This window comes from Delphinus delphis, chromosome 1 (genome assembly GCF_949987515.2).
Source record: "Delphinus delphis chromosome 1, mDelDel1.2, whole genome shotgun sequence".
In the NCBI taxonomy this organism is placed as follows: Eukaryota; Metazoa; Chordata; class Mammalia; order Artiodactyla; family Delphinidae; genus Delphinus; species Delphinus delphis.
In genome coordinates this window covers 134,714,585-134,728,896 of record NC_082683.1, presented here as the reverse complement: position 1 = coordinate 134,728,896, position 14,312 = coordinate 134,714,585, and the positions used below count along the sequence as shown (strand labels likewise).

Here is a 14,312-nt window from a genome sequence, read left to right as displayed (position 1 = left end):
TATCTAGAGCTTCCCCCTCAGAACACCATTTCAGAAAATTTATTTCTTCAGAATTATTAAAAAATCTGGACAATGAAGAAAGTAAACTTAAAAAACTCAGATTTTAACACAGTAACCTCATTGCAACATATATCACCAGAAAGGAGGTCATTATATACAAAACATTTCCAAGGCTAATGTGTGATCTGTTTGGTTGATGTGGTTACAATAACGCCTATTTACATAACCAGTGCTTTCTTTTTCCTTGTTCTTACAGAGACAATTAAAAATCAGGTTTGCATCATATTGTAATTCAACTCACCAGGTGGTAGAGGCTTCATATCAGCATCAAACACCAGCAAGTCTTGTTCTCCTTCCCTGAACTCAACATGGAGAATGTCACTAAGAGCTCCAACAAGCTCGGTCACATTTAAGAAGCCCAGATTTTTGGGTGAAAGTTGCTCTTTAAAAATTACCTGTCACCAAAGCAAAACCAAAAACCAAAAAAAAAAAACAAAACAAGAATATAACATATACAGATGCCCATGGACAATGCTTTAATTTGGACTTAACCAAACTAAATTTGTAAGGGTGAGTTAACTCAGGCATTACAACAAACCCTTGCTTCCATGCAAGTATAATACAAACCAAGAGACCTATAATCCCTCACCATAAACTTCTAGGCCAACTTCAAGTTCCTTTTACAGCATATGTTAAATTGAAAAGAAAATTAAGGGACATTTTTACCTCTCATTTTACACAATGTCTGATTATAAAGCAAAAAGTCTTTTTTAAAAAAGAGGGGAACACACAAAATACAAAAATCATAATAAAACTTGATATTTCTCTATTTTCAGAGAAAGAGTATTCACTACCACTTTCCACATGCAATAAAATACTATTTTTAAACATTTCCTTAAAATTTTTGTTTATTATTTCACCCTGGAAGTTGGGATAAATAGGCAGGTGTCTATGTATTTCCTATAACTGTCTGATTTTCTCGCCTTGGAAAAGAAGAACTATACCAAATACAGATAGAAGAGAATATATATAAGATAGATAACAAGTATGTTTGGTTTAAACTGCACAGTGAATTGGTAAGTTTGCCCTTGTTAATAAAGACGTCCCATTAAAATGTCTGAATTCTTAAACTTTTGTCTCCATAACCAAGGTAAAGCAGCAGAGCTAACCGTAGTTCTTGCTCTCTTCCTCTTGACTAGGTGTTAGTAGGAAATAAATCCCTGCTCTGACTTAATCACCTTGGGGAAGACCAACAGGAACACAGAGGGCAAACAGTTCTAAAGGATTGACCCTTGACAAAGGGTGGGATTTCTGCAGTGCATACTTCTTGTTGGTGTAGTAATGTTCTGAGACCCAACTCAACTCTTTATTGACTTCTCCCAGGACACTTGTAAAAATGGGGCCCAGCGTCAGTCAAGTCACGGTTTAAAGGGTCATTAGTATCACATCTATAGCCAATCACAGATATCCCAAGAGAGAAAGAACTGGTAGAGGACAGAAGAAGGGTGGTGGTGAGTTAGATTTGGTACTTCTACTTACTTCCTTGTACATTACACATTATGGCTTCTTTTCTTTTTATGTTCATTAGTCTAATGGTTTCTTTACCTTCTCAGTAAGTGCCCAGTACTATGAATGTGCAATTCAGCTGAACACATGACTAGGTTGGGAAGGATTCTTTTTAATGTAAGTTATCAATTTTTTGAATAAGTGATATTCAGAAGTTTTGAAAAGGTACACAGCAAAAACTTAGTCTCCAGCCCACTCCCATCCCTCAGTTGACCAGGAGATCACCTCCTTGGAGGTAACCATTACTACTAGTTTCTTATGCAAACCATCACCAGCAGATTCTTGTGAAACTTTCCAGAAACTGTCAAAACTTGAACATGCATCATGCTTCAACATAATAGATTACACCTGTTGTATTTTTTATGAATTAATACGGAGGTAATTCCAAATCCTTATATGAAACACAGTTGAGTAATCTTATCTCAGAAGCAGTTTCTTTTAGTAAGTTAGTTTGGTCCATCCATTGATATGTCAAATACACTGCCCTAGGTCCTTTGTTATGCTATCTTCTTAATATACTCCCAACCATAAGCAAGAAAGTAATTGGTGTGTATTTCTACTCCCACTCTCTTACTTCTCTTCCATCTCCAATCCATTCTGGTTGTTTTATTTTTTCCTTAGAGTTTATATTTATGCCTTCAAATATATGTATATATCCTATTACATGATTTCATTTCCTCATGGAGTAGATTTTGTAGATGATACACTCATAGTGCAAACACTTTATTTTCTGCAAATTGGCAGCTGGACCCAGTGGCTTGATCAGACTCATGCTCCACCCCTATGACAAGACTATTGGTGATGCCATGTTCTAAAAAGAGGCACATATAATGTCTGGTTGTCTTTTTTTTTTCTTCTTGGTGTTGTTAGGAGCCACTACTGGTCGATGTGTGATCTACTATTTTATTGACAGGCTTAACATAGTGATATTCTAATTCTATAAATTCTTTTTTGTTATTTAGTTGGAATATTTTATAGAGATATGCTCCCCTCATCTGCTATTTGGTTAACCAGTCCTACCAGTTCATTCAGGAAAGTGAGGTAAGTGACTGGCTCTTTCTCTTTATTTACCATTTTCTAAGGTAATGCATTGGTTCTCTATCATCTTCCATGATAACCAATTAGCATTTTTCTTTTTTAATTAATTAATTAATTTATTTAGCAGGGGCTACTCTTTGTTGCGGTGCGCGGGCTTCTCATTGCAGTGGCTTCTCTTGCTGAGGAGCATGGGCTCTAGGCACGCGGGCCCAGCAGTTGCAGCATGTGGGCTCAGTAGGTGTGGCTCGCAGGCTCTAGAGCGCAGGCTCAGTCGTTGTGGCACACAGGCTTAGTTGCTCTGCAGCATGTGGGATCTTCCCGGACCAGGGCTCGAACCCATGTCCCCTGCATTGGCAGGTGGATTCTTAACCACTGCGCCACCAGGGAAGCCCACCAATTCGTTTTTAATATCATATGAACTCATAGAATTAAACATATTTGATGGGCTTCAAACCACTGCAATTATTATCCTTATTGAAACCTGAAATAACACTTCACATGGATTCCTAAGCCCTTCTAATGTGAACCTAGTCTTTAATAGTTCTTGCTGGTCTGGAATTGTAAGATGTTCCAGGTTCAATTTATGCAATTAGAAATCCTTGTACATACAATTAAAATTATCTCATAATTACCCCCATATATCCCATAATAATAATAATTTTTTTTTTTTTTATTTTTTGCGGTTCACGGGCCTCTCACTGTTGTGGCCTCTCCCGTTGCAGAGCACAAGCTCCGGACACGCAGGCTCAGCAGCCATGGCTCACGGGCCTAGCCGCTCCGCGGCATGTGGGATCTTCCCGGACCGGGGCACGAACCCATGTCCCTTGCATCGGCAGGAGGACTCTCAACCACTGCGCCACCAGGGAAGCCCTCCCATAATTGTTAATATGCTCTATATCGGGGTGCCCAACCCCCGGGTGGCATACTGGTACTGGTCTGCGGCCTGTTAGGAACAGGGCCGCACAGCAGGAGGTTAGCGGCCGGCGAGCCAGCGAAGCTTCATCTGCTGCTCCCCACTGATCGCATTACCGCCTGAACCATGCCCACCCCCGATCTGTGGAAAAACTGTCTTCTACAAAACTGGTCCTTGGTGCCAAAAAGGTTGGGGACTGCTGCTCTATATCACATTACTCAGTAGTCTCAGAAAAACAGTACTCACATTACCATCACCAGTATAATTAATAAAAGCAGTTTACATTTTTTTCCTATGCTCACCCCTTCTCTTTCTACCATTTTGTGTAACTGTCCTTTATATTGTCAGAGTATATAGCCATTATATACTATATTCTCTTCTTTCTAACCCTCATTTGGTCTTAGTTTTATAAGTGGTGCTCATGTTCAGTTCTTTTGTTGCTGTCCCTCAAGTGATTTTGGTTACCTGAAGTTCATTCTTCAGTAGACCCCTTGAGGTCTCATGGGAACAATGGTTCTTCAATTCTTGCATGGCGGCAATAGCTTGTCTAGTTCTGTATAGCTGAAAGTCAATTTTGCTAGCCATAAAATCCTTGGCTCACATATTTTTTCCTTGAGTGTTTAAAATATGTTATTTTTTAAAATCCCTTTTCTTCTAAACATGAGAACGTTTAGAAGAACACTGAAGGGGGCTTCCCTGCTGGTGCAGTGGTTGAGAGTCTGCCTACCGATGCGGGGGGCATGGGTTCGTGCCCCGGTCCGGGAGGATCCCGCATGCCGCGGAGCGGCTGGGCCCGTGAGCCATGGCCGCTGAGTCTGCGCGTCCGGAGCCTGTGCTCCGCAACGGGAGAGGCCACAACAGTGAGAGGCCCGCGTACCGCAAAAAAAAAAAACACTGAAAATGTTCTATAACCTAATTTTGTCTCCTTTATAGGTCACTTGTTCATTTGTTCAAAGGACTATTTTTTTCTTTAAGTCACTGGTTCATTTGTTCAAAGGATTATTTTTTTCTTTAAGTCCAATAATTTGGTGTTTGTCATTCTGGGTTGATATTCTCAGGTATGCAGTGTGTTCTCTCAATATATAATTTCAAGTCTTCCATTTCAGTAAAGTTCACTCAAATTATAGTTTTCAACATTTGTTCTGTTCCATCATTGGTTTTATTTCATACGTTGGCTCTTCTCTGCCTGTTTTCAATGCCTGTTACTTTCGCTTCAATCTTTCCTGTTCATTTTTTCCTAGTATTTTCTTATGAAAATTTTTAAACACAGGAAAAGGTGAAAGACTCGGACAGTGAACATCCGCCACCTAGGTTATATAATTATTAGTATTCTGCTATATTTCCTTTATCATCTATATAGCCATCTACCTACCAAACCATCTTACCTTTTTTATGCATTTCAACACGAGCTGCAGACATCAGTACCCTTTACCCCAAAATATGTCAGTATGCACATAATTAACTGAGTTCAATATCTGTTAGTTTTTAAACATAAAATTTACATACACTGAAATGTATAAAACTTAAGTTTATCATTCAATTAGCTTTGATAAATGCACACTGTGTGCCGCAAACTCACATTTAAGATATAAAACATTTTCATCACTCAGCAAGTTCTTTCTTTCCCAGATAAAACCAACTCTCTTTTTCCACCATAAATTAGCTTTGGCTATCCTAGCAACTCAAATAGAAGGTATCCTACACTGTGTACTCTTCTGTTCAGCAGCAAGCGTTTCTCAAATTCATCCATGTTGGTTCATCTATCAGTAGTTGATTTATTCTTAATGCTGAATAGTACTTCATTGTAAGAATATACCACAGGGCTTCCCTGGTGGCGCAGTGGTTGAGAGTCCGCCTGCCGATGCAGGGGACACGGGTTCGTGCCCTGGTCCGGGAAGATCCCACATGCCGCAGAGCGGCTGGGCCCGTGAGCCATGGCCGCTGGGCCTGTGCGTCCGGAGCCTGTGCTCCGCAACGGGAGAGGCCACAACAGTGAGAGGCCTGCGTACCGCCAAAAAAAAAAAAAGAAGAAGAATATACCACAATTTCTTTATTCATTTTCGTACTAATAAATAATAGAGTTGTCTCCAGTTGTGGCTATTAAGCATAAAGCTGTTACAAATATTACTGTACAAGTCTTTTGGGGGAACAGAGGCTTTGATTTCTCTTGAATAAATAATTCTGGATCAAAGAGTATAATTCTGGATCAAAGAGTAAATATACATTTATTTTATAACAAACTGTCAGAACATTTTCCAAAGTAGTACCATTTTATACTTGAACCAAAAACGTATGAGTTTACTAGCATTTGTGTTTATTAATCACTCATACATCTACATTTGTGAAGTGTCTGTTCAAATCTTTCTTTAACGGAGCTGTTTGGCTTTCTGTAATGGAGATATAGAAGGTTCTCTATGTATTCTGGATATGAGTCCTTTTTCAAATGTATGATTGTATATATTTCTTCCCAGTCTGTGGTCTGCCTTTTAATTTTTAAATGGAGTCTCCTAAATAGTAAAATTTTGATAAAGTCTCATTATCAATTTTCTTTTAAATGATTATTGCTTTCTATGTTCTAAGAAACTCTTAAATATCCCCAGATCGTAAATAAAGTTTTCTTCTAGAAGCTTTAATTTTGAATTTTTCCCATTTATGCCTATGATATATCTCTAATTTTTGTACATGGTGTGAGGTTGGGGTTGAGATTCTTTTTTTTTCCCACGTAAGTAGTTGTTCCAGCATCATTTGTTGAAAAAATTTTCCTGTCCCCACTGAATTCCTTTGGCATCTCCATCAAAAATCACTTGAGTGCATAAGAACTGAACTCCTTATGTACTCTCATATATGACAAACTTATGGATTTGCCAGTATTTACAAATAGCCTACAAGAATTATGATGGAGACAATACTGAATCTATAGATTAATAACAATACTAAGCTTCTTACCCATGAGTGTTACAGCTCTCCATTTAGTCTTCTTTAATTTCTCTCAGCAATGTTAGTATTTTTCAGTACAGATGTCTTATGTTTCTTTGTTAGACTTATTTTCAAGTAATTTCACACTATTGTAAATAGAATTTTAAAAATTTCATTTTCCAATTGTTTGCTGCCTCCATATGGAAATATAAGATTTTTATATTCATCTATATATTATTTTTATTATTAATCTATATAATTAATATACAACTTTTTTATATTCTTAACTTTGGCCTTAATAAATTCACTTATTAGTTCTAATAGCTTTTCATGGATTCCTTAGTACATTCTATGTAGACAATCATGTTTTCTACAAATAATGACAGTGTCACTACTTCAAGTTTTTGTGCCTATTTTTTTCTTATTTTATTACACTGTCTAGGACCTCCAGTAAAACACTGAATTAAAGCCATGCGAATGGACATGGTAGCCCTGATTTTAGGGGGAAAGTGTCCAGTGTCTTACTATTAAGTATGACAAGCATAGGTTTTTCATAGCTATCCTTTACCAGGTTGAGGAAGTTCTATTCTATTCCTATTTTTCTGAGAGTTTTGATTACAAATGGGTATTAAATTTTGGTAATTCTTTTTCTGCATCTACTACAATGATCATATGGTTTTCTTCCTTATTCTGTTAACACGGTGAATTATGTTAATTCCTTTTGAAATGTTACTCCAACCTTGTATTGCTGGGGGAAAATACCCTCTTGTTCACATATTGCTGGATCCAATTTACTATTATTTTGTAATATTTTTTATGCTATGTTATGATAAACATGATCTAATTGGGTTTTTTTGTAATGTCTATGGCAAGTTTTGGTAGCAGGATAATGTATTCATAGAAAATACTCCCCAACTCATTCTATTTTATGAAAGAAACAATGTATGATTAATATAATTTCCTCCTTAAAAGTTTGACAGAATTCACCAATAAAACCATATGGGCCTGCAGTTTTTTCTCCTTCTCCCTTCTTTTGTGGAGAGGTGTTTTTCTTTCTTTTGTTTTTTTTAAATAACAAAAATCCATTTCTTGATACTTACAGGGATATTAAGATTTTCTATTTCATCTTGCCTCAGTTGGGTAATTTGTGTCTTTTGAGGAATTTGTCCATTCCATCTAAGTTGTCAAATGATAGGTACAGTTGTTCATAATATTTCCTTATTGTCCTTTCAGTATCTGTAGAATTTATAATGATATAATCTCTTTCCTGATATTGGTGTTTGTGTCCTCTCTTTTTTTCTAATTTAACTAGTTAATGGTTTATCAATTTTGGTGATCTTACAAAGAATCAATATTTGGCTTTGTTAATTGTTGCTATTTTATTAATGTCTATTCTTGATTTTCTTATTTCTTTTCTCCTACTATTTTGACTTTACTTCGCTCCTCCCTTTTCTAGACTTCTTAAGGTAGACCTTCAGGTCAATGATGATTTTATACCTTTCTTTTCTTCTAATTTAGGCATTTTAGAGCTATAAATTTCTCTTTGAGCACTGTTTTAGCTGCATCTCACAATTTTTGACATGTTATATTTTCATTTTCAATTGGAAGTATTTTCAAATTTCCCTTGTGATTCTGTCTTTAATAAGTTATTTAGCTACATTCAATATCCTGTAATAAACCATAATGCAAAAGAGTATGAAAAAGTACACATATATATGTATAACTGAATGACTTTGCTGTACACCAGACACTAACACAACATTGTAAATCAACTATACTTCAATTTTTAAAAATAAGTTATTTAGTAGAGAACTGTTTAATTTCCAAATTATCTAGAGGGTTAATGCTTAGGTAATTCATTGTATTGATTTTTAATTTAATTCCATCTTAAAGAACATACTCTGTAAGATTTCAGTATTTTGAAATTTGTTGAGACTTATTCCATGGCCAACTACATGGTCCATCTTGGCGAATGTTCCATGTGTACCTGAACAGAATGTGTATTCTGCAGTTGTTGGGTACAGTGTTCTATAGAAGTCAAACAGATCATGATGGTAGAGAGTGTGGTTCAGATTTTCTATGTCCTTATTCATTTTTTTTGACTATTTTATTAAATGCCAGAAAGAGAAAACCCCTATAATTGTGGAGTTAACTCATAATTAATTCTGTCAACTTTTAGATCATTTATCTTAAAGCATTATTGGGTGAATACACATTTGACTGTTGTGTCTTCCTAATTAACCATTTATCCTTATGAAATGTCCCTCTATCTCTGATGATACACTTTGCCTAGAATTCTGACTTTACCTGATTTTTTTTAGTCACTTCGATTCTTTTATGCTTACTGTTATGTATGATATATCTTTTTCATCTTTTACTTTCAACCAATCTGTATCTTTTTACTAACAATGTATTTCATGTGGACAGCATTTAGTTCCATCTCATAACTTCATTAATTGTAATATATACTCCACTACATTTGTGAAATTATTAATATAATTGGACTTACAGGTACCATTTTTTAAATTGAAGTATAGTTGGTTTACAATGTTGTGTTAGTTTCAGGTGTACAGCAAAATGATTGTTTATACACATATATTTTTCAGATTCTTTTCCTTATAGGTTATTACAAGATATTGAATATAGTTTCCTGTGCTATACAGTAGGTCCTTGTTGTTTACCTATTTTATATATATTAGTGTGTGTCTGTTAATCCCAAATCCCTAATTTATCCCTCCCTCCCTTTCCCCTTTGGTAACCTATATAATCTATGTCTGTGAGTCTGTTTCTGATTTGTAAATAAGTTCATTTGTATCATTCTTTAGATTCCACATATAAGTGTTATCATACGATATTTGTCTTTCTCTGACTTACTTCACTTGGTATGATAACCTCCAGGTCCATCCATGTTACTGCAAATGGCATTATTTCGTTCTTTTTTATGGCTGAGTAATATTCCATTGTATATACATACCACATCTTTTTTATTCATCTGTTGATGGACACTTAGGTTGCTTCCATGTCTTGGCTATTGTAAACAGTGCTACAATGAACACTGGGGTGCATCTATCTTTTTGAATTATGATTTTCTCCAGATATATGCCCAGGAGTGGGATTGCTGGGTCATATGGTAGCTCCATTTTTCATTTTTTAAGGAACCTCCATACTGTTTCTCAATAGTGGCTGCACCAATTTACATTCCCACCAACAGTGCAGGAGTGTTACCTTTTCTCCACATCCTCTCCAGCATTTATTATTTGTAGACTTTTTGATGACTGCCATTCTGACTGGTGTGAGGTGATCCCTTATTGCATTTGCATTTCTCTAATAATTAGCAATGTTGAGCATCTTTTCATGTGTCTGTTGGCCCTCTGTATGTCTTCTTTGGAGAAATGTTTATTTAGGTTTGCTGCCCATTTTTTGATTGGGTTGTTTGTTTTTTTTATAATGAGCTATATGAGCTGTTTGTATATTTTGGAAACTGAGCTCTTGTTGTTCACATTGTTTGCAAGTATTTTCTCCTATACAGCTAACATTTTTGCTATTTAATTTCTGCTAATCCCATTTGTATTTTGTTTCTCTCAAACTCTGTTCCTTTGTTGTCCTTCAAGCAAAACAGCTGAACAGTAAACCCCGTCTTCCTTTGAGTTTACTATTTTTTTTTTTACTGAGTATTTTTATACAATTCCATTTTAATTTATCTATTGGCTTTATAGCTAACTCTACATTATTTATTGTTCTATACATCCTTAACTTTTCAGTCTTACTGTACTACTTCACATAAAACACAAGAACCTTGCAAACTATAGTTGCATGTACTGCCCCTCCACTCATTATGCTATGGTTTTCACAAATATTACGTCTACATGTTACAAACCCAATTATACAGTGTTATAATTTTTGTTTTAAACAGTCATATACTTAATTGATTTTTTAAAAAGTCTTTGATATATACCCACACATTTACCATTTCCTGTGCTCTTCAATCCTTCCTGTAGATTCAAATACAATCTGGCATCATTTCCTTCAGCTGGAAGAATATTCTTTAGAATTTCCTATAATGCAGGGCTGCTTACAATTAATTACCCATTTTTGATTATCTGAAAATACCTCTACTTTACCTTCATTCTTCAAAGTTCTTGAAAGATACTACCAAGATACTATACTACTGGAAATAAAAAATTGGGCAGAGTGGAGTTTTTTTGAAAACTTTAAAGATGTCATTCCACTGTCTTCTAGCCTTTACTGTTCCTAATGAGAGGTCAGCCATCATATTTAACATTGTTCCCCTCTATGGCAATGTGTCATTTTTCTTTAGTTGAATGATTTTCTAATTACTTTGAGTTTTCTGCAGTTTGACTACAATGTGCCTGTGTAAGATTTTCTTTGTATTCATTTTGTGGGCTTTTCTGGGCTTTTTTTTTTTTTTTTCTGGGCTTCTTAAATCTGTAAACTCTTTCATAAAATTTACAAAATTTTCAACCATTATTTTCTCAAGAATTTTTTCTCTTTTCATTTTTTCTCCTTACCATCTTTCTCTCATCACAATTACATATATGTCAGGCCACTTGGTATCAACCCACAGGTCTCTCAGACTCTGTTTTTTTTTTTTTTTTTTTTTTTGGCCACGCCACACGGCTCACAGTACCTCTCAGTTCCCCAACCAGGGACTGAACCTGGGCCACGGCATTCAAAGCACCGAATCCTAACCACTATACCACCAGGGAACTCCCAGATTCTGCTTTTAAAAAAATTTTTTTTCATTTATTTTCTCTCTCTGTTCTTCAGATTGGATCATTTCTACCAATCTGTTCTGGGGTTCACCGATGTTTTCTTCTGCCATTTCCAATTTGTTCTTAAGACACTGCAGTGAATTTACTTCAGATATTTTATTTTCAACTCTAGAAAATCATTTGACTTTATAATTTCTTTTTCTCCACTGAGGTTTCTTATCTGTTCACTTAGTGTGAACATATATTGCTTTACACTCTTTTTAATGTGGTTTTAAGAATTCTTTAAAACCTTTTTGCTAACTTCAACATCTGCATCATCTCAGGATCCGTTTCCATTATTTTTCTCTTCACCAAGGGTCACATTTTCTCTTCACCAAGGGTCACAACAAAAACGTGGGTTCTTGTTTCTTAATCTATCCAGTAATTTTGGTTTGTATCCTGGACATCATAATAGGTAAGCTGTAGAGACTGTGGAATCTTTTACAGGCCTTCTAAGAGTACTGCTTTTCGCTTAGTTTTAGCTGGGAGTTAACTTGACTAATCTTAAGTTCTGACTCCCTGTGGTGGGCAACAGCTGAAATAGATTCAGTTCTTTTAGCCTTACTAGGCTGCTTTGAGTCTGCCCCAGGCATGTGTAGTTCAACAGTCAGAGATTTCAGCAGAATTTATGTGCAGAATTTGATGCTCCCTCTCTGTAGCTATCTCCATCCTATGATTTCTCCCCTCATTTTTCAGCTGCTTATGTAGCTCCAAATCAGAAGCCGGTAAAACTTCTGATTTCTATCCAATCTCCAATTCCAAACAATGTATGGGGCCTGCCATCAGGCCAAAATCCAGGCAAACAAAAAGGTGCCATTCCCTCCTCCAGGTGCTGACTCCTTTCCAGTTTCTGCCTGCTTTTGGACAATTTCTAGTACCTTCAGAGAGTGATTTTGCATATTTTGTCCAGAACTTATAATAATTATCTTCACAATTGTTCCAAAATAGGCTACTCAGACATAATATTACCTTAATTTGTTGGCATGCCTGGGTTTCTCACTAGATTTCAAAAACCTTAGTGACACAGCCTTTTATGCCTAGATCCCCAGTGCCTCCCTCATTTAGTTTGACTTTCAAAATGCTCCTCGTTTTTACCTACCGTTTTTCTTAAGGAATTAGCTGTTATATTTTTTGCTCTTGTAATCTTTGAAGTTTAATCTTCATTTCTGAAATGATTTTTCCTTTTATTTATAATTCTTCCCTGAGTACTGTTCACCTTATTTCCAAATTCGTGTAATTCAGATTTATGTTGTTCTTTCATGTTTTGTATCACTTTCTTAATATATTTTTTTGAAAAAGTAGGTTTCAATTTTGATCTTTATTAGGGACATGTCTTTCTGACATGCCTTTATTGTCAGTAGATACGTTATTCTGCTCCTTATTCTCTTTTTTTCTTAAGACAATGATGCAATTTGACCCTGATCCTCTTCTGTTGAAATTCACGGAATTGTGAAATTCATTTTCCTGACTTACAGGACATCATTCTGGATTGCTTTCTGCTTCACAGAGCTCCTCCTTCCATTGTTTTCATATACTGTTTAAAAATACAGTAGGGGGCTTCCCTGGTGGCGCAGTGGTTGAGAGTCCGCCTGCCAATGCAGGGGAAATGGGTCGTGCCTCGGTCCGGGAGGATCCCACATGCCGCAGAGCGGCTGGGCCCGTGAGCCATGGCCGCTGAGCCTGCGCGTCCACATCTAAGACTTCTCTTTTTCTACTGTCCGTATCCTGCTCAATTTTTCATTAGTGTCTGTAAGGGAGCTCTGGCTGGTCAGTTTCAAGAATTCACAGGAGCTATGATGCTCCAGCCCTATTCAACTCTTACCATGAAACATTCTCTGCTATTAGATAAGTCAAATTATCATCCAGTTTCAGCTGCTGTTTTCAGAATGGCTTGCTGTACATTCTAGTGAATACCTGATGGCTATTTTGCAATTCTTTTGTCCCTAGGTCCATCAGACATTGGCTCTCTTGCTTCCCTGTTTTCTCCTGGCACAGACATATTATGAGGCTCTTGTGGCTGCTGCTGCTTACTCTCCAGCAATTCTTCATGGGAGACATATTACCCAATTTTGTTATAAATATTGTCTGTGGATTTTTTGTTTTGCTATCTAGTTTCTCTGACTGTTGTTACGTGGCACTTCAGGAAGATCCAAAAACTATGCTGCCACTGCACTATCTTCCCTTCAATTAGCAATTTAACAAAGGATCTTGAAAGAATGGCAGGCGGGTGCCCAGGTATTTCAAGAGGACAAATCACACAGGTAGCTTTTATAACATGTTGGATAAATAAAGGGTTAGTAAGTGTTACTACAAGTTAGAATAAAGGTTAAATTAAATCTATAATTATTATATATTTCTAATAATAACGTTGAATTTCTGCCGAAGTCTTTTTACTAAGAAGGGCAAAGAGCTTCCCTATAACATTAAAAGCTTTGTTGATTCACAGACTTAGAGAATGAACTTATGGTTAGCAAGGGGGAAGGTGGGGTGGGGGAAGGATAGATTGGGAGTTTGGGATTGACATGTACACACTGCTACACTTAAAACAGATAACCAACAAGGACCTACTGTATAGCACAAGGAACTCTGCTCAATATTCTGTAAAAACCTAAATGGGAAAAGAATTTGAAAAAGAACAGATACATGTATATGTATAACTGAATCACATTGCTGTACACTGGAAACTAACACAACATTGTTAATCAACTATACTCCAATATAAAAACAAATCCTATTTTAAAAAAAAGGTTTATTTTAATTTCTCCAAGGTTGTTGACTTTTAATCTTAACTCCATGAATTTTTATTACAGGAAGCTACTTTTGCTAAAATGTTAGTTGTAGAAAACTATTCACTTTGAGTTGTGAATCTAGCATAGGAAGTTTATTTTTACCCATAAATTTTGTGACAATTAAGTCATATTCTATTACTTTAGTACTCTATTTTACACTTTATTCTTTTTATTTATTTTTGGCCGTGTTGGGTCTTCATTGCTACGTGTGGGCTTTCTCTAGTTGTGGCGAGTGGGGGCTACTCTTCGTTGCGGTATGCGGCCTTCTCATTGTGGTGGCTTCTCTTGTTGCACTGCATGGGCTCTAGGCGCAGAGGC

The 14,312-nt window shown here is 36.2% G+C and overlaps 1 protein-coding gene across 3 annotated transcripts in view; it reads right to left on the bottom strand.

Moving 5' to 3' along the window:
• Nucleotides 1–14,312, bottom strand: part of TDRD5 (tudor domain containing 5) — an 89,854-nt gene that overhangs the window by 42,537 nt on the left and 33,005 nt on the right. For all 3 annotated transcript variants that reach the window (XM_060009729.1, XM_060009728.1, XM_060009730.1), the window contains exon 6: nucleotides 302–455. In XM_060009729.1, coding sequence (XP_059865712.1) covers nucleotides 302–455 — 154 coding nt within the window. The remainder of the gene's footprint in view (nucleotides 1–301; nucleotides 456–14,312) is intronic.